The sequence below is a fragment of the Acipenser ruthenus genome, chromosome 4 (genome assembly GCF_902713425.1).
Source record: "Acipenser ruthenus chromosome 4, fAciRut3.2 maternal haplotype, whole genome shotgun sequence".
In the NCBI taxonomy this organism is placed as follows: Eukaryota; Metazoa; Chordata; class Actinopteri; order Acipenseriformes; family Acipenseridae; genus Acipenser; species Acipenser ruthenus.
In genome coordinates this window covers 73,059,810-73,081,186 of record NC_081192.1, presented here as the reverse complement: position 1 = coordinate 73,081,186, position 21,377 = coordinate 73,059,810, and the positions used below count along the sequence as shown (strand labels likewise).

General features: G+C 42.5%; 1 protein-coding gene across 2 annotated transcripts in view; it reads left to right on the top strand.

Annotated features, from left to right (window-relative positions):
* The window catches only part of LOC117399331 (KAT8 regulatory NSL complex subunit 1-like), a 42,500-nt gene extending 24,731 nt beyond the window's left edge, over positions 1 to 17,769 (top strand). The window contains exons 2-14 of one of the 2 annotated variants that reach the window (XM_033998425.3): positions 5,333 to 5,474; positions 5,667 to 5,801; positions 6,134 to 6,234; positions 8,091 to 8,268; positions 8,552 to 8,711; positions 9,152 to 9,418; positions 9,941 to 10,087; positions 12,234 to 12,388; positions 14,157 to 14,275; positions 14,870 to 14,954; positions 15,426 to 15,538; positions 15,916 to 16,135; positions 16,420 to 17,769. In XM_033998425.3, the coding sequence (XP_033854316.3) occupies positions 5,333 to 5,474; positions 5,667 to 5,801; positions 6,134 to 6,234; positions 8,091 to 8,268; positions 8,552 to 8,711; positions 9,152 to 9,418; positions 9,941 to 10,087; positions 12,234 to 12,388; positions 14,157 to 14,275; positions 14,870 to 14,954; positions 15,426 to 15,538; positions 15,916 to 16,135; positions 16,420 to 16,956 (2,359 nt within the window). In that variant the 3' untranslated portion in view covers positions 16,957 to 17,769. Of the gene's footprint in view, positions 1 to 5,332; positions 5,475 to 5,666; positions 5,802 to 6,133; positions 6,235 to 8,090; positions 8,269 to 8,551; positions 8,712 to 9,151; positions 9,419 to 9,940; positions 10,088 to 12,233; positions 12,389 to 14,153; positions 14,276 to 14,869; positions 14,955 to 15,425; positions 15,539 to 15,915; positions 16,136 to 16,419 lie in introns of both variants that reach the window. The other variant, XM_033998424.3, reaches the window with a different exon arrangement.
* Positions 17,770 to 21,377: the final 3,608 nt, after the last annotated feature.

The following is a 21,377-nucleotide window of genomic DNA, read 5'->3' as shown; positions in this document are numbered from 1 at the left end:
TGAAAAAAGGCACAAGCTGAAATGTTTGTCTTAACTTAGTTTCTTATAGTGTTACCTTAGAATTCTGATAGAACAAGCAAGTTGAAGTTATGGAGGACTGACCTCTGCCACCTGTCCACCGGCCAGGGTGTTTTTTATTCCGTTATTGGTACTGCCGTTTTCATTGTACCGATACCTGGAAGTATTTATATCCGCTGTTGTAAAACCTACTAGAATGGCATTCCCCATTGGTTTGCAAGCATCCGTTACCCCAGATAAGTAAACTGATTGCCAGGCAGTATTCATATCTTACACAGACTTGCTTGAGAGACAACTTCTGTTCAAATTTAAAGATTATGGTATCGTATGAGGTGGCAATGTGAACTAATGATGTCATTTGAGTTTATTAACTAATTACAGCTCTTACTGTCTGTGTGATGATGACAGCATGGATGCTCTAAACACAACTGTCATGTTTATGACATCAGTGGAAATTATCAGTTGATTCAATTTTAAACTAAACACTTTTATAAAAATACATTCAGGAATGGCAATAAGACTCCTAATGCATAGCCGTTTTACCCATTCCAGGTATTAGTAGGAGGTTAATTAGATATGGTGTATAAGTAATGTGCTTGCTGTTCACACTTATCTGCGAGCAAAGGGACGAGTTCGTTTTTTTCAGGACCAAGTCTGTTTGTTCTCAATGCAGTTTTCAAGTGAACTCGGTGCTAACCAGACTCTGTGCGTTTGTCAAATGGATCGAGACCAACTCTTTAGGTGGACTCTGTACGGTTCGTTTCCCAAGCGGACTTTGTTGTTCACAACAAACGTACTGAACTGTACTGTGTGCGGACCAAACCCTCTAAATGGACCCAGTGTGAACACGCCCTTATTAACCTCCTAGTAAAACCAAGAACTGATTGAACTGCTATGCAGTGGGATCCTTATTTCTATCCCTGTACTTGTGACTTTACAAAAGGTTAATTTAGATATTTAATTGTTGTGGTGGTGTGGCCATGGGTTTGGTGTGACTCAGTGACTCCTGCTGTATATTGCAACTTGTCTGTGCGTGACTATGTCCAGCAGGAATAATGACTTCAAATCAGGATTTTAATAATCAGCAACCATCCAAGAACACAGCAATATAGTATCTGCTGAATATGGGTGGTGGGTGGTTGTGTGTGTGTGTGGTGCTGAAGTATTGCAGGGTAGTGAAATACAAAGTCTCTCTTCATTCACACACAGTGGAATAGTAGAATTCAATAAGACGCTGTATAATTAACATTCTTGGAAAACACATCTCTTACCCTTGATTGGGATTGTTCAACAAAGACATGCCATTGTCATGCGAAATTTGGTTCCCTATGAAATATGGTGTCCCGTCCCGTCTCCCCCCCCCCCCCCCCCGGGCTATTTTTTACAGACATGTAAATTATTCTATTAATTATTGCACTGATTAATTATGTATGAAAATGTATTAGGTCTGAGCAAGTAATACTGTTGATAACTAAAAGAAATGGGTGTGATAGTGAATGTTTCTACATTTGTCATCTTGTAACACTGAAGACTTGAAACATGTTGAAAAATGTGTTACCATTTCATGTCATTTGTGTCCGAAGCAGTAAATAACTGTAGAACTTGAAAAATAGCTAGCCTTTAGGTAGGTGTGACGAGGTACTCCCCGCCCCTGTGCATATTTTATGTTTTGTGTTTGTTGTATTATTATTTAAATGTGCTGTTTTGTGTTTATTTAAAAACACACAGTTTTATTGTTATTGTTTGACAGCCTGGATGGGATTAAAATGCCCCATCCAGATAAAATCGTGAGAATGCGTTGTCCACAGCGAGTGATTACAAACTGGCTGTTGACCACACATATGAGAAAACCTGTGCCATATGTGTTTGAGGGGTAAACTAGGTAATTGATAGCCAGTTGATCCCTCTGCCACAATATTAAAGACCCACAGCTTTGGCTGAATGGAGAGTGTGTTCAGAGTGGAGAACCGGAGAGACGCGAGTGAAACAGAAACTAAAGATAAAACAGTTGCTACTCATGCTGGATTTGGACCAGCACGATACTTGTTTGTTCAGTATTTGTTCAGTGCGCATCAGCGCTTTTATTTAGCCCAGTGCTGTCTGAGTATCAATTTCCTGCCTGGTCTGACGTCGCCACACAGGCCATCATGTCACAGTAGGCTATTAAAGCTAAACAAATACTTTGTTTAATATTCTTTTATCAAATAAATTATCAATGTAAATGCTGTACACGGTCGTTTTCTTTTTTGCTTGTTTTACAAAACAAACATTTTTATTTGTTTTGAAGTCATTTTAACAATGTTTGTGGGATAAGACTCACTACTCACAATCTCATTATTATATTAATCCGTCACATATCTGACTGCGGTGGGACCAGAGTAAGGGCGGATATGTAAAAAGTCGGATGAATGAATCCTGTTTTAAATACCATTATACACAGCTGTAACCATTGACGGACTGAAACTAAAAATTGGCCCTGGCATTTTAAAGCACACCGGCCCACGTTGTGGCTGTGACGATACTTAGTAAGTATAAGAATGCAGAATTTCGTTCTGACAGAGAATTACAAATAACAAGATGTTTAGCAAATTTCAGTTACAAAGAGTGAACTAAAACCAGACTATTTTCTTGTGACAGGACTGTGTTACTGTTCGCTGTAAATATACATAAACTGCAGGATACCTACAGACATATTTGGAATGCAGTGTGCAATGGGTTCGCTTATGTATTTAAATAATATATTATTATTGCAGGCATTTAGCAGGTAATAACGAAGGTAATATTAACAAGGTTTTATATGCAAGCTGAACATACAGATGAACTTACTTTCTCCCATCACTACTACTGTTCTATCTTTTTCTTTTCTTTCCACTAACTTTCCATTTCATGAAACAAAACTTATGAAAGGACTACCCTCAAACCAGGATCCCTGCTCATTACTAAAACAAATTAATATATAGGTTTGCTTCATTATTCAGATTAGTAAACTCAATCTCCTTACATTTACCTCTGAAGTGACTGACTAGAAGGTCACATCCATCCCTATAAGCAACAAGTCACAAAAATAAGAAAATACTGGCAACTTATTTTACGGGATGAGCAGACTTTGCAGGAGCGCACTCCTTTCTGCAACTCTGTCTATTACTCCATCCGAATTAAGGCTCATGAGAACATCCTTTTCAACTGCCGTAAGCATGAACGACTCCAAGTGCTCCTGGGATACAGTCAGTTCTTGATGAACTTCGAGGTGGAGAAGCTTCTCTCACAGGCAACTTGTGTGAAAGAGAGTGTCAGTAGAAACTTGTAGGCCAGGCCAAACACGTTTATGCATCAGTCAAAAAATGGTATTGCCACAGAACTTGATAGCAACAAATAGCGCAGTTATTGCATGCTGAACATAGCATATTCACCAACTCCATTTCTATGTCCTCATCACACTCGTTACTCTTGTCTTTCCCAGATGTTTCTGTTGCCATCCTGACCACGTACTCTTCTGGTGCTAATCTCTTCATCTTGTCCCAGTTAAAAGCCAGACTGATTAATTCAGATTAATTTGCACTGTGGCTCCCTCATTGAACTTGAGCAAGCGTTTGCTTAATTCTTCCAGTGCCGGTGACTGAAGCCCATGATCTCTTATGTCAGAAAAGTTCTGAGGATCTAGACAAGCAAGGTCGCCATAGAGTGTTCCGCTGGAGAGAAATGTGACAATAAGGTTGATTGTATAAAGCAGAATCTGGGTGTGAAAATGATCCAAATACTTTTCTCAGTGCTTTATCTAGACCACCAGCGAGTTTTGCCAATCATAGAGTCTTCAATGATGAGTGTCCTGACTGACATTTTTCCCATGTGCTGATCCTTTGCCATGACTCCTGAAAAAACACTTTGACGTCATTCATCAAACTGAATAGTGATGCACTTGCAGTCACAACCTTTGTTGCATTTTTCAGTACCTGTACTTCTGAGGTAGTCATGGTATGCAAACTTAGTTTTGCACGGACACCATGGAGGAGCTGGCACACCTGTGAAAGTAGAGTGCCAGCTCCTCCATTAAGAGAAGGCTTCAATGTGTCCTTGACAGCGTGTTCAATTCAATTCTTCTTCTTTGTTGTGGCAATGTGCTCTTCTGACCCAGAGACCCAAACCTTTAATAAAAGGTCTCGCCCAGTATCAACAGTGCAGGGGAGTGGATGTGTGTATTATTGATGTCTTTCAGATTGCCTTTCACCAAGGTGCTGGGTTCAGTGTGTGCGAGTGGGGCCTGAAGTAGGGCAAGGCTAGAAATACTTAATTCTTAAAAGCTGTTATCTTTGCTGCGCTTTATCACTGCCGTTTCTCTGGGTAGAGCCACACAAGCACACATTTTTGACTACAGCAGTATATTTATTGCTTTGTAAGCTTAAGGAGAACAGTGTGTGTGTGTGTGTGTACTTTATTGGCTGGTTTGTTAATCTTAGGCTTGGATCATCTTTGAAATGTGACCAATATAGTTAGGATTAATAGAAAAAAAATGCAATAACTGTTTTGCCTGGAAACTGGCAACAGACAAAGATGCAACTTGCAGTGCAAATAGTAAAACCAATTGGGACTATTGTTGAATGTACCGTAAAAAAAAAAAAAATTCCGGAAACATCAAAAATACTGTTGGAAGTTCCTGGAATCGCGTAACATTCTCAATGTTGGGAATATCTCTGTCAGACTGGGCAGCATTGAGCTAAATGGGGAGGTGTAGCAGAATTTAAATATTCAGGGCAGACAAATAACCAGCACTGGCTAGTGAGAAAGAGATTGGGCTGCAATATTAGCATAGTATTAGAATATTAGAAGATCATGTCAAAAATAGTTGCCTTCATGTATAGGAAGGCACTATGAGCTTTTTTTCAGTTGTTGCGTAAAAACTCTAACTTGCAAACATTTTAAATGAGTCAAATGGGTCAAGGTTCAAGTATATTTTCCTCTAGAGGAATGATCACTTTTTGACGTCACTACTGTGGTATTATGCCTTTTTTTTAGAATGGATCAGGATGCAAATATAGCCTTCATCCATGTATTATAATATGATATCCACAGCAATGCCTATTGAATTCTGATTAAAACTGGTTCTTTACCACAAGGGTGTCGGATATGTGGTGGAACCTGCATGTCCTGCACTGATATGTATGCCAAACCATTTTACCATTTCTATACGGTCGTGGGGATTTAGCTCTTCATGACACTGTGAGGGTAGCTCAACCATGGTGGGGGTGCTTAGTGGAGTCTCAGTGATGAGGTCTAACCCCCCCCCCCCCCCCCCCCTCTTCTCTCTCTCTCTCGGCAGGAAGAACCGGGTGGAATGGCAGTGGGTGGAGCAGAGAGCCACGGTGGGCAGTCGGTGGGCATGGCTACAAGCACAAGTGTCTGACCTGGAGTACCGTATCCGGCAGCAAACTGAGCTTTACCGGCACATCCGTACCAATAAGGTACTGCACTGCTGCACTGACCGACTGACACATGTCTCTGTCTGCTTGCTTTTCTGTACTTAGTGACATATTGGCCTGTTCTGTGATTGCAACACTTTAAAGTTATTAGACATTCTGGTATAAATTACATTAGGCTGGATCTGTCTGTGGCTAATTGTTGTCCTTCTCCACTCCCCCTCTCTCTGTGTATAGGTGCCGGTGGTTCTGTGTGAAGCCCCGTCTCTGGAGTCCCTGCTGAGAGAGCCCTCTCGCTTGGGGCCCGGGCAGACCCCTGTCTCTTCCTCTCTGCACAGCCCTGCGCAGCTCTTACACAACCTCAGCCACCAGGTCAGTGTGAAAATGTAATTCAATTCCACCTACAGGGCTTTAGTATGTATTGTCAGTGTTACCAACACAACTTACCATGCTTTTGTAAATGAATGCAGGTTTAGATGATTTGTAATCATCTTCAGCCATGTGAGCCCTTGTAGTTGGACACAGGTGCATGAGCATATGAATGAAACCAAAGGAGTAGTAACTGCATTTCCACACAAAACAGTGTATATAAGCTCATGTCTCTATTTGCATGATTATATACACACACACACACATACACACACAGATAGACAGTGTCTCCCTCTGCTGGTGGGAGTGTGTTAACAGTGTTGTTTGTTCCTCAGAGCTCTCATGTGGCCCAGTCTCTGGGCAGTGTGCTGTCCCCTTCCAGCTCCTCAGGGTCCCCTTGCAACTCCTCGAGAGTGCTCAATGGCTCCCTCCACAGGTCAGTCTACTGCATATCTCACAGACAATCTCACAGACACAGACGGCCTCCATCCCACACTATCCACAGGGGATGTTCCAGGACAAGCTGCACAGGGCACTAGGGTGGCCCCTCTGTAGAAGTCTTGGGGAAAGGCTGGGGTACTATCTGCTGTTTTGTGTTGATTTATCTTCTTTATGGCTCTTTAGAGGGGTGAAATCTCATTAGATTGTTTTGCAAAACTGAGCATTATTCTGTTTTTCTAAAACATCTGATGGGTCTTCTTTATCTCGTTGTTGGCACACAAGACAGGTTTTGAGTTCAGTGCTGCAGTCACAGTTAGCCTTTGTGTGGGGGTATATACTGTATATATTTGAATTGTGTATTGCTGGATGAGTGTATAGCTAGGGATAGCTCATGCAGCATTCCAAAATGATAAAAAGGTTTTAGTAATTAGTTTTGGGTTAAATATTTATATTTTTATGTTATTATTTGAAAATCAAAGGCGTTTTATATAAATTACTAATATTTTCAACAAATTCAACAGTAAAACTTTATTTTGGTTTATATACTGTACCACAATAAAAGTATGTAAAACATCTCCATAAAAAAAGTTTTGTAGAAAGACAGAGCCCTCTTGTGGCAGTAATCTGCTGTTCAGCTTCAGTGAACTTCCTGAAATCCATTCAGCTGTCGGCCTCTACAGACTGTTCCAGGTTGTGCTGTGCAGCACCGTGTATCTGCAGGAGGCACCTCAGAAATAACCAGCGATAGCAGCTTATGACATGGGCATTAGTCTGTCATGTAACATTTAGATTTCACATGTTATGTAACCACAGAGTACCCTTTTAGATATGTATCTGGTTGGTTCTGCCAAGATCATGCACACAATATACCAGGGGTGGGCAGCCCCCGTCCTGGAGGCCCATTCTTTTCTTGCTTTTCTGATTCAACAGAATCAACTTTTCGATTCAAACAATTCTATTGGAATGAAGCCCAGCACTAGAAAGGCCAGCTTTGCCCACCCCTGCAGGATGCAGTTTTTAGCAATGTCAGTGACAGCTCAATACAGCGCATTGTGGTCTACAGAAAGCTGTGTGGTTTTTAAGAGGGCACTATCGACAGACGAAGCTTTGAGACAGATGGCCTTTAGTACAGGAATGGCCATATGTAGTGGTTGTGGCAGGGCTGAGGCCTGCCCCTAGAAAATATCACCAATGTTTATTTAATTTGTATTAGGAAGGTTCATGGTGCGGGTCCTCCCTGTGTAGCAGGGAGTAGTGCACAGCCTGAGCTTGGCCACCTTTGTTTTAGTAGTTTTTGTACTATTGTTGGTACCCTAGTGGCAGCCACCAACACCACAACTGCAACAACTGGTTGTTTGTTTAATAAAACCTGGACTCCTGTGCAGTGTTTCAACATCAAATCTTCTGTGTCTCTCATCTCTCAGCAGATACTCACAGTAACAAAAAGCCCCTGTTACAGTGGTTAATAGAAATAAATAGCAAGTATTAAATAAAATAAGTGACTTCTATACAGTAAAACCTTGATTATCTGCCTCGCTATAACCTGTGTTGTGCACTGTGCTCTTCTGAACTGCAGTCCTAGAAGCTCTATTCAGCCCACAATTTCTGGTATTTACAGAGCAGTCTAGTACTGTTTTGTTGTATAGTTACAGGTAAAGGGGCTGAATTCTAACTTTATATTGAGAGTCTTATAAACAATTTCACAGCTGCAATTTGATTATCCAAACACCCCTGGTCCCAACCAGTTTGGATAATGGAGGTTTTACTGTATAAAGAGAAATCTTTATTTACAGTTCCCTGACAGTGATTCAAAGGTGTGTTCTCCTCTGACTATGTCTGTGTGGCCCTCAGCTCTGAGGTCTGTGACGGCTCTCCGGAGGCTTTCTGGAAGAGGCAGCGGGTAGACAGCCTGACCACCCCGCCCTACCTACTGGACAGCAGCTGTGTGGCAGCCCGGGTTCGACCGCTGCAGCGCCACCCAAGACGCAGGCTGGTACGCATTGGTGGGGCACCCTACATGCGCTCCAAGGTACGCCTCACTGCACATTGTCCAACTGTCTATCCAACACAGTATAATCATCATCTCAATGTATACAGTATATTAGAAACCTGTTCTGGCAGCCACAGAGACTGCTCTATGAGCTAGACAGAGAGCTGGTCCTAATAGAGAAATGGAAAGGGATACACTGTGGTTCTAGTGCTGATCTGCTCTTTATATCCCAATTTAAATAACTGAAATAAGAGTTTAGAAGCTTCATGTTTGACTGGGTGTACCTGGAATCTAAACTGTTTCCTCCCCCCTCTCTCCCAAGCCTCTGATGCTCCGCTGTAGCTGTGAGCTGCCCTCCTCCTGTATCCTCTGCGGCGGCCGCCGCCTCCCCACTCAGACCCCCGATCACAGCGGCTGCACTGTGGAGGAGCGTGGGGCTGCACTGGAGCCATCATTCCACCCCATCCTCTCCTTCTCACACGGTGAGTCTTCCAAGGGCCACAGACCAGTACTTGGGAAGAAGAGGGCTATTACAGAAAGCGTTTCAGTCTCCATATTATGTAGCATTTAAATAGTTTTTATTTTTCTGCTCTTCTGCATTGCTGAAAATACTTTATGGGGGTTGAATAGTTCAAAAGAATGTGCAAATCAAGGAGATCTAGCAAGTGTTAAAATAAACTTTTGGTAATATGCAGACCCTGTTGGTGCGAGGTGGTGCAGCAGACTAATATACTAGCCTTTCACCCACAGAGGCCTGAGTCCGTCTTTGGTCACAAGTTAAATTTTGTGGTAAAGGCTTTTTAACAGAAAAAACAAAAACAAAAACGGACAACAAAACTAACATAAAATTGAATGCAAAAACAGTACCACCCCATTTCAATATTGTGTGTGTGTGTGTGTATGTTGGCGCTACTCTCTTCAGATCTTCCTCTTCACCTGCTTGTGGAAGGCAAGCTGCAGGATGCTGGTCAGTCTCTGAGCCCTCACTGGTTGAAGGAGGGCAGGGCCTCCCCAGGACCACACAGGCACCCACAGGGGGAGTCGGGCCCCACACTGCACAGGACGAAGGAGGAAACACATGGGCCTCACAGGGTCAAAGCTCTGCGGCTCTCTCAGATCAAGAGAAAACACACAGACCCCTCCAAGAACGCCTGCCACAAGCTGGCCTCTTCACTGCTCTCCTCTGCCAGTGAGTACCCCCAACCTGGCCTGTACTACTTCACAGTGTGAGGTTAGAACATTTGCAGTTGCAACGTTAGGCAACTGTGTGCCATATGGTATAGAGGTTAGACGATAATGACATCTTCATAATTATCAGCTAAAAATGATATAATTAACTCCCATTAATTGTGAATTTTGACCTAGTTATTATTTTTATTTTGTTTTACTCCACAGTGAAGGATAGACTGAAATAATGGATTTGTTTTTCATTTTTTCTGTTTCCCTGTTTAATTACCCACCCCTCTTTCTGGACAAAAGTGAGAGGGACATCTTGGTAGCAGTGGCATTGCTCGATATAACTTTAGATGACTGTCAGAATGACTAATATTGACAGTAATGCGTATCCATAATCTAGATACCTTTTAATAATGTTATTAAGGCCCCTGCGATTCTTTAAGATATTTACAGTTTATTTCGTGGCTGACAATGCTGTAAAACTGCTTGCTAAACAAACAGATTCTAACTTGCTGTCTCTCCACCTCCGTTCCAGAATATGGACACAGTAAAAGCAGTTCTGAGCGGTTACTCAAGCATCGCTCAGAGAGCTGGCAGACAGCTCCCAACTTCCAGACTATTCCCACATTGGAGAAGAGCCAATCCCAAATCAGGAAACTTCATTCCACCCTCCACCCTTCTGGTGAGTACCAGTGAAAAATGTGCATAATTACTCATTTGACTTTTAAATACAGTATATGTATATACAGTATATGTATATCTAATATATTTGCAAATATTTATTGCCATGCTGTCACAACAAAAATAAATACGGTAAATACATGAATAAACCTTTAAAGCAAAGAATCCCATTAAGTTGCTGCATCCAGCATATGCTACTGTATTATGATTGATCAGCAATAGACATTGTTGCCAGACACTGAATTCCCTTTGGTATGGTGGTTGACTGGAGGACTGTGTAGTGAAAAAAAAAAAAAAAAATCCCTGGAGAGTTCGTCACCACAGAGTGAAGAAGCAGGAAAGTGAGGTTGCTGACAACAGCCTAAAGCAGGGCTTCGGCAAACCGTCAAAAAAACCCAGGCAGAGCGGAAGTGCAAGCTTACCACCGATAGATGTGTTGACCAAGAAACAGCACTGTAATGATTTCATCAGGGAAAGATGACGAGGGATCTGAAGAATGGATCCCAACAGCCACCAGCCAGTACAAGTATACGAAAGGACTGAGTTATTTTAGAGTAAGATAGTAGCTTTGCGCGCAAGGTACTCTTTAAGGGATATGTGTTATCAGTGTTAAGGCTTAATTAAATTGTTGTTTTTTTTACATTAAGTATGTTGTGGCTGTAACTAATTCCAGCATCGATCCCAACCTAGATTTCATGCCGTCATAGAGACCAAAAGGCTTTGTGACACATACTATACCTGTGTCCCTAGTGGGACATCGGCAAAATAGTTTTCACTGACATTTCCTGTTTTATAGTATGCTGTTTATATATTATATATTCTTATAAAAAAAATAAATACAAAAGAGTTTTTAACAACTGAAAAGAATATGAGGCTGGAGCCAAATTAGTCAATAATGAACAATTACCCAATTAAGGCTCCAGCCACATTCTCACATGTATTTCTGGCAGGGAGGAATTTAACCCCCTCCCTGCTGATCCAAAACAAACAATAGCCAAAATCATAATAATAATAGAAACAAATACATATATAGACATAAAAACAGAAATAAATCATAACAACAAAATAATATATACATTAATAAAGGGGCAGGCACCCCGTCACACAAGCTTTAATTGAAGGAGGGTTAATTGGAATAATTAACCAAAGAGAGTATGAGTTCGGGACTTTTTCAAGATGCTTGATCTACAGAGACAAGTGGACCAGTGAAACTAGACTGGAAGTGACAAATTGTTCTCTGCCTTTTTGTGTTTCATCGCCTCTGCTCCATCTTAGAGCAACGGTGGATTTGTGTTCAAACCACAAGCCTGCAACCTTGAATACAATAACAATCTCACAGGCTCCTGCTGGTGATTGCAGTTGGAAAAAGCGTACAGACAAACCTCAGTAACTCCTCTCTTAATCAACCTTTACCTTAATCAGCGCCGCTATCCAACTTCCATTCAGCACAGTTCATGCTGCTTGCATTCTGATTCCTCATACTGCTTCTGTTTCTGTTAGCTGCTACTGGCCAGCATTAATGTCCGTATAATCGCTGCAGACTTTAAAGTTTATGTGTAACATGTTGTCATGACCTTAACAATGAAAAGAACAATTACAGGTACATTATTTAAACAGTTCTTGTATTTTTTAAATGAGAAACACTTTGGTTTTATTACAGAAATAAATGAAAAACTTTAAAAGTGAATATGTCTATTTTCTTTATGTGATATACTTAGTATTTCTAGGAAAAAAATGCAGCACTCTAAGACCACCAAATAAATGTGTTTGAGAACCTTCAGACATTAAACTGATTGGTTGTTTGATTTAATCCTTTGATATTGTTTGACAGATTAATGCATTCTGTAGCTTTGTGAACTGCATAAAGGAATCACTTCTTTACTCATCTAGCTATTCTGTTTTCTATAAACTGCTTTACTTTACCAGAGTAGTTATATATTGTTATTGATACATCTTTGTTATATAGTTGATCTTTTGACATATAGGGGTTAGATTTCCCAGGTAATTTGACACTACCATATGCCTTTCGTCAAATTTGGGGATGATGGTCTTAAATAATTGAACACCTTGAATCTTAATCACAGTGCTCATTGAGACAGATGTGTCTCTTGACGATGGTGCTGTAACTGTGTCTTCTCCATGGCCAGGCTGTGCGAGTCGAGCTGAGAAGCTGCAGAGGGGCGCAGGCAGCCCCAGTCTCTACATTCCCAAACCCTGTCCCGAGGCCCTGCCCCAGACCACAGCAATCCCTGCCAGTGACCCCACACTGACTGGCTCCCTCACCACCACCACCACCCCACAGGTGAGAGACCAAAGATAGACACTGAGTCACAGGGTTTGTTTCTGTGTGATAAATATATTGCAGGTAAATATAAGGACAGTCACCATGGATTCCATTTGTGAAATTAAACCGTTGGTTTTACTGTTTCTCTGCATTTAGAAATACTGAAAAGAAACGTAATACATTCAATATCAAATGTTTGGACTAAATGTCTTTATTAATGTCTTGAAGACTTCTAGTTGAAACATTAGTCATTTTAAATGTAATAATTTTCTGTATTCTATCTATTTCAAAATTTACCACCATTGATTATGGATATTTTATGATGACTCATGGTGGAATGAATACAGTATGTAAAATTCCAATAATTAGCTCGTGCTTTCTGGAGCGGTTTTTAAACAGCAAGCCTCTGGGACAAATCAGTACAACTCCATCCCACAAGACAGTGTGCAAAAGTAGCATTCCCACTAACCTTTTTTTTTTTTACAAATGGCAAAAGAGGAAGCTTGTATCCTTTCGCTTAACCTGCATACTGTTTGTAAACCAGGTGGACTGTCAGTATTTTATGATTAAAAAAATCAATGAAATGTGGGTTTTCACGAAACATACCAATGACTTTACAATGGATCACCGGCCTTATAAAGAAGCCACCCAATCACTTGTATTTACTGCACCAAGTATCTGTGTATAAGACTGTGTAAACACTAAGGCTAACATCTATGTTTGGCCTGAATATTTTTGTCAAAGGTTAAATGTTTAGGCAAAATTAAACTCTATAACAACTGTGAAGTGTCAGGGTTTTCAAAATAAGCCGGCTACCGGTGCAATTCATTGCCTAATACTATATTTGCACTGGCTACTTTATTAAAAAATATTACGATTATTTTCGGGTATTATCATTCAGTCCATCTTTTGTCGTATTATGATACTGTAAGGCGATATTATAGTACATAATAGCTACAAAAAAAAATATCCCTTTTGTTGTGATATCATAAAAATATGTACCCAGCTGTACACCTGTAAGAAGAAAGGCATGATGGGATATCAGCTGAAACCTTGTCAGCTGATATACAAATGCTTAAGTGCAGAGGTGCTGTATATTAACACTAGCAGAATACGGTAACCCCAGTTGCACCAGTTGTGATGGTGGCCGAAAGTGAGAGTACTGTTGTGTAAAAAATAAATGCTTAAAATGAACAGCGAAAAATAAAAATACATTTGTTTGTGTGCTGCACATGTGCCATTAACAAAATGCCCAGAAAATTGTAAATAAAGAAAATAATTTTAATGAAGGGCTGTAATGCAGCAAAAAGCTCAATAGTCAAACCAAAAAGAAAGTGAAAATGTTACTGTACCAAGCTGAACTCCAATAAACCAACGTTCCCTTTCAAGAACAAAATGTAACCATTACCGTATGGGTATTTACCTCCTAAAGACCCTGAAACCTGAATAAGGTATATCAAAGCTGCTCACAGATCCTGTGACGCAGTCATGGCCCGCCCCCCGAGGGCAGAAAAGTACTGCGCTCAGCGACCTTCGCGCCATTTTTCCTTTCAAGACTGAATTGATGGACAAGCATTGTTGAGATAAGTGCTTGTTACCTCTATTTACCATTTGAATCCCTTTTTTTAAAAAATGTCCCACTAGAAGGGGGAACACGCCCCTCCCCCATCGGCCCAACACGTCACAATGAGATCGGTGCCCCCAACTACCTTGGAAGTTCCTGTGAGTACCTGTGCCTGCCCCATAACATGCTGCTCTTAATCTGGTCTCATCTCTCCTCCAGCAGCCAAGCCGTCGGCGGAGAGGTAAGAGTTCGTTCGACATCAACAACATCGTCATCCCCATGTCCATGGCAGTAGGAGCCAGAGTGGAGAAGCTGCAGTACAAGGAGATCCTCACGCCCAGGTCAGTCCCCTGAAGGGGAGCACAACCAGGAGAAGTGAGGCCACTTACTGTATGCTCTGTGGAAGTCCAATCTTGTAGTCTGTGTGCAGTACACACTCTTGTACTGGGCCACAGTAGACGTGCATTTTGTGTCCAAGACTACAGGTTGTGTGATGAAATGGAAATTTTGAACTCTAAACCGACGGCATATGAACTGCAAGGTACTACTGTTTTTCATTTTAGTAGCTATGAACTGTTTAAAGATTAAACTCCCAAAAGAAAAGAACATCTACTTTTACTGCGTGTGGGGAAATTATACAATGGGATACAAATAGAATGCAGAACTCCAAATACATTTCTTAAAGCAGTTTTCTAGTATATAATGAAATAAATAAAAACTGTAAGAGGTACTCAATCACTGACTAGTTGTAGTCCTGCCAGTAGTTGTATTGTACTGAAGCTAAATTTACTACTGTTAATTATCTGAACTGATGAGAGATGCATGTAGAAACTCAGTGTAACTTTCAGGCAAATAAAGATCTGCCTTTTCTTAGAGCAAAACTCCCTGTGAATCTGTGTGTATTCCCTTCCTGACTGCACAATCTCCTCTTGCAGCTGGCGCCACCTAGACCCGGAGGTGTTCCAGCCTGTCGAGTTTACAAGCTCCGAGCAAGAAGAGGAGGAGGAGGAGGAGGAGGAGGTCAGAATGCTCTCCGGCACTCACACTGCCTTAATTAGATAGTGCTAATTACACATCAGTGATGAGAGACTTTGCATGATTAAACTGGTTAAAATAACAGTGTATAATCCCCTAATAACCTCCCTGAGACACATACTCACCAGAAGACAGAAGCAATGTCTTACAAACCACAATAAAATAACTTATTTGTAAGGAAATAATAGAAGAATACTAACCCTAAAATGTATGAAAAATGAAAACAAATCAGAAACAAAAATGCACATTACATAAGACATTATAATCACAATAACACCCATCACAATGGGAATTGGTTACAGAGTAGACTGCCTTTGCCTTTGATTTAGCTAATCTCTTGCAATTCCCTCTAGGTTTTATTGCTTATATCCCATATCTCTTTCCAGCATTAACCATGGTCTCTATCTCTCTGTAGCACTGAGATGTCTCTCATTCTGCCTGGTTTGTGTGTTTCAGGTGGAGGACACGTCGGACGAGACCTACCTCAGCCGACACTCTCAGTGGGAGGAGAGGGAGAGGTCTCGCTGGGGCAGCTGGGCCCCGAGCTCCACACAGCGCAGAGTGGGCAGGTGAGTCACCATATAGGCAAAATGCAAAAACTGAAAACCAGCACAGATGAATTGAGTCAGCATGAGACTTTACAATCACGTGGGCCACACTGCCTCCCTCCCAGTTCCTCAACTCTAACCACTAGATCACACTGCCTCCCTCCCAGTTTCTCAGCTCTAACCACTAGATCACACTGCCTCCCTCCCAGTTCCTCAGCTCTAACCACTAGACCACACTTCTGCCTTCCCAGTTCCTCAGCACTAACCACGAGACCACACTGCCTCCCTCCCAGTCCCTCAGCTTTAACAGCTAGATCAAACTGCTCCCCCCAAAAACACATACTGTAGTTTTAGTTTAATTTGTAATAAACAATGTAACCCCTTTCCTCTGGTTTCAGGCCGTCTATCAAAGGAGATGGCAGACTGACGCCCCAGCCTCCTCTGCAGTCGAAGCTGGGTCTCTGCCAGCCTGCCTCCCCCCCGGAGCCATGTCCCCCCCTCCTCAGTGAGCTACCCTACCTGTGGACACACAGCCCCCCTGAGCCCTGGGACCAGCGTGGGAGAGTGTTCTCCTTCAGTGAGGACACCACCTCCTCCCTGCCCGATGATGAGCTACTGGTGAGTGTGCGTGAGAAATGCAGTGCATAGTCCATATGGAGTAAGGCACCGGGTGATACGCTACTCCACTGTAGTAGTCTACAGAGTTGTCTACACAGCGTCAGCTTTATAACCGCTTGAGCCACACAACCTTTGGAGTTCTAATCACAAGTCCATATGAAGTATTGGAGTATGAGACTCCAGAAACCAATACTTTTTTTTTTGTTTGTTTTTTTTCCTGAGAATATAAAGACTCATATTTTAAGGTTTTATTGAAAAATCACCTGTCTCCATTCCTCTTCCAGACGGTGCAGCCCTGGGAGCTGCGCTGCTTCCCCCTGTCAGACGGTGATCTGCAGCTGCTGCAGCAGAGCCCTGAGGACAAGGAGGAGGCCCAGCAGATCCGCTGGCCCCCAGGGACAGGCCGGAACAGCTCAGGAGCAACAGGGAGCCCCAGCACGCAGGACATTCTGACTGAGAGCACTGACCCGTGGATATCCCTGGGCAGCACAAAGCTCACTCCCACCTCCCTGAACCCCCAGGTCCCTCACTGCAGCCTGGACACAGACGCCTTCCCTCCCCCCTCGCACAGACTGGCACCCATCTCCCTGCACCCCGCAGCGCCTCACTGCAGCCTGGAAATTGACACACTCACTCACCCCTCTCACAGACTCACCCCCATTTTTCTGCAGCCCCCTCTGTCACACAGCAAGCACGGCAATCCCTTGCTTACCTCCCAGCACCCCCTTTTCAGCTCCGTGCTCCCCCATCTCACACACCGCAGTCCCCCTGACACAGATGACAGCAGGACGTTGGAAACCGCAGCCAATAACAGTGTGTGAGACTCGATCTGCTAGTGCAGATATAACCAAGGGATTGTTCCTGTATTTAAACAAAACATGCTGTTCAGTTGCTTTTTACGTTTGATATTCAAACATCTATAGTTCTGAGGAAAAAACACTTGAAAGTACACATGAAACTATCTGTCTCTTAATCTATCTAATCTCCCCCACACACACCTCACCCCACCCCAACACAATAGCTTCTGTCTGTTTTTTCTTATCTTTCTTTATTTTATTTCATTTCACATGGTGCAACTGTTCTGTCAAACAAAATGGCTCTAAACAGCACTTCTGAAGTTTTTAAGGTGTCATCCAGGTAGACAAAAAGTTTAGCAACTTGTATGGCACAAGACTATCTCTGGGAACGTGTTTGTGTGCCACCACTATCGCTAGCACACTCATCTGTCACCTTCCTCTAACTAGTGCTGCAGTAACAGTTTATAATCTCATGTATGCACCTCCTACTAGAAGAGTGTGTGCCACACAACCAGTGAATCTGAGCAAACCTGAAGCATGTGCTGTAGGGGAGTCAGACTGGTTTGTCTGAAGTGTTTTGTGTCTGGGTTCTCTCTTTCTATTATGGTACAGTAATATTGTACAACTGGTGCATTACAATTGTCTGAAGAAATAAAACTGCAAAGTGGAAGCCAGTGAAACCATGCTTCAGTGGAAAACTTATGACAAGCTGCTGAAAGGAAAATGATTGCTAGCAAAGAGTAGTAGTGAGCAGGATTGTTTTGAGGATTTAATCTGCGTAACATTTCTTTATTACAATAAGCGTTGTTATTTCTGTTTTTTTTTTTTTTTTTTGTATCTACACAGAATAGGTAACCATGAAGTTTATTCAAACGGCATACTGTCTGCTCCCTCTATAGTAATCAGTGCAGGCTGTTCATTACATATTCTTTTGATTTGCGTAGTATTTTCCAACACATCGGAATTAGGCTTTCTCCGCTCCTCCATCCCCCTGCAACAAAGCAGAAAGTACATTTTAGATTTGTTTTGTGGTTAAATGATTAAATTGTAGAACTGATCTGCTTGTCTAATTTACCCTTGCAGTGGTTCATTAGATTTTTTTTTTTTTTTTTTTTTTAAGGGGATGGGGTTTGCTGCAGGTAAATTAAATACCTTGTAAGTAATCCTTACAATCACCACCCTGCCACTGTGTAATCCTATAACCTCTGAGTCTTACTGTGGCACCAAGTTAGGTCAGGATGTCCAGTTGTGAAGGAGAGATACAGTCTGCATTCCTTTATAACTACCCAGGGTACCTTTGACTTGTTTAATGTGGAAATGTGTTTAACAAGTACAAATAAACAAGCTTTAAAACCTCTGTTCCATAGCACTTTTCAGTTTGCTGGAGATGTTGTCTGTATCAGTTCAGACTGGTCCTGGAGTTTGGAAAGTAGCTGCTCCGCTGTCCTCGACAGTGGGGGTGGGTTATCTTTGTAAATTATATTTATAAAATATACCACAAAACCTAAAAAAAAAAAAAAAGTTTCATGATATAACTAGAGAGTGCACAGTGCTTGACAAAGACGAATTATTATAAGAATAATAATAAAAAAAGAAAACACTTTAAACATGTTGTGTGGTCTCCATTTATATATCAGGTTGTTCATATATATGGTAGCAAAAGCTTCAGAATTTTTTTTTCTAAACAGATAGCTCATTTCAGCATGGGTTTGTTTAACAGCAATAGAACAGTGTTACTCAAATGTGACTCCAATGTAGGGCCTTATCACAAACAGATCCTTATTTACCTGCAGTAATTGGAAACCTAGGTTCAATTGAACAATTACGATGTGGCCAGAACAATGCGCAGGACGGCTTGATTCATTAATTAAGGACATGGTTTAAACAAGGTCCTGGACTGGGATGGATTGAAAGAGCCTCAACTGAGTACCACTGCAATAGAGCCCAGTGGGATTCCACCACACCGTCCTGCCTGCCTTGGTGCTTCATCTCCTTCTTGAGTAATTGGTTGAAGGCTGCCTGTCTGGCCTTTGGTTGTCAATGTTCCTTCTGCTACAGGATTTCTACGGCAGGAGAATATTAACATCTTTACGGGAAGCTTTCTAGCACACCCCTTTATATAACTGAAAGGTAGGTGATAAGTAAATAAATAAGAGTAGTGCACAATTATGCATTTGCTAGCATTTTTGAAAGCTGTTTCCCTTTCAAGTACGAAATGTAACCATTACCACATGGGTATTTACCGCTTAAAGACCCGAAACCTGAATAAGATATATCAAAGCTGCTCAACGAGCCTGCGATGCAGTCATGACTCCGCCCCCGAGGTATCAAAAGGACTGCGCTCGCAGATCTCTGCGCCATTTTTCCTTTCAAGCTGACCTGATCGGAGAGCCTTGTTCAAAGAAATACTTTGCTGCTTCTATCTATATATTTCACGTTTTGTGTTTTATGCACATTATGTGATATTTAAACTAATTGTTGTAATCATTTTCTGTGATCCAGCAATATAAGTCAGCTGACTTTGTGCTCTCCCTCCAGGCTGCATAGCTCTGGCTGGAGCTTATTTTATTTCTCCTTTTTGCTTTTTAGCATCATATGAGACATCTTATATTATTTATGTAATTGTTTAATTACTGTTTTTTGTTGAAAAAATCGCAGTGTTTTTTACTGTTTTTACAGATACTACATGCAGGTCTGTCTGCAATGTGGTGCTCAGCACACGTGCAGCAAGAGCAGCTGCTGGGCTCAGCAGCACTGCGCAGGACCGAGATACTCGCTTCTGTTTGTTGTTGCTTGCAATTATAGCCACTGAACCAGTTTCGAACAGTGCCAAAGCCACCGAACCAGCCTGGTGCCAACCATGTTCCAAACCAGTACTCAACTGGTTCTGAACCAGTACCGACCCAGTGTTAAATACACTGAGCTGGTACCGACCCGGTTTCAGCCTGCTGCCAATCGGTGCCGAGGTCATCGGCCTGGTACCGCTCAAGTCTTTACCCGCCAGGTGGAGATTAGATGTTAAAACTTCATGCTGAATTGAACTCAGCTCTCGCCAAGATAAGCACTAAGACATAGCTTTACAGTAAACTAATGTAATCCATCTGTGTCTCCATCCATTTGCATTTCCTTCCATATGATGATGTAGATATCCTTCTGCGTGGTGTTGATGGCCTCCCTAGCGCATCAGCACACACAACAGCTGCGATGCTGGCTCTGGGGATCAACCACAGTGCCGTCTGGATTGAGCTAAGTAGGGTACTTCTCTGGGGTCTTCAAGTGGGCACCTTCCATCCTCTGTGTTTCATCGACTAGCCCACAACACCTCAAGAGGGCTCGACGGTGATTCTGGCGTCCCAGCATCACCCTCCTCCATCTCCCACTCAACTCAGCCCAGCTTACTTACCTGTACATCAGCATTTCTTTCTTTCTATTGTGCTTGAGATCCCCAACCAGACTCACTGTCTTAACCACAGCCAGTTGCTGCTCCTCTCTGCTGCTTCAGATAAGTTCTTCACTGTGCGAAGCAACTCTTGGCCACTGAATCCGACGTCTCTGAGAAACCGGGTTGTTGAGTGTGCCACAAATCCTCGACAACCCATCTCCACTGGGTAAACCTGGACTCTCCATCCTCTGTACAGCAATGGCCTTGCAGCAGCCCTGAGCTGTAGTGCAGCTGCTTTTTGAGCTCTGCACAGCATCCCCAGGCACGCCCCCCAGCCAATCCAGACCTCCCGATCATCTTAGCTATATATATAAGCAGATTTGAGGCAACAGCTGTAGAGCTCTATACTGTACATTGCATTGCTTGCTCCTTGCACCTTGCACTGGTTCTATCCTTGTGAGTCATGCAAGGCCAGTCTGCCTATGGAGGACAAGCACGGCAGGTGCTTTTCCTGCCTGGGGCCCAGAGCATGCCAAGGAGGCACTGGTTAATCACAGCTTCTGTGAATTTTGTGCTCCTTTCTCCATGCTCTAAGGCGCATTCTGTGTTCCTTACTCCTGCTCAGTGCTCTTCCCCATCACCCTCTCTTAAGAGGTAGCTGCATCCTCATCCTATGGCTCTGCGCTAAGGGAGATCGGACGATGCACCTGGGAAAGTGGTCCTGGCGTACTGCGTTGACAGGACGAAAAGTTGGAGGCGGTCCAAACTATTTTTTGTCTGCTATGGGGCTAAGTCCCATGGTCAAGCTCTGTCTAAGCAGTGGTTGTCCAAATGGATTGAGAGGAACGGTAGTTCCTCGCGCCAAGTTATCAGCGAAGCGCAAGAACTGCCAGACTCTATACAGCAAGGATAGTTTATGTGTTTTCAGGGTATTGGCGCAGAAAAAGTAATTCGGCCAAAAGCACCATTTCACTTTTAATTTGTAGTTCCCAACACTCCAAAAAAGCCAATACCTGTGTGACAGGGAACCGGGTCGCTGGTTCCTGCTCAAGTGTGTGCCTGT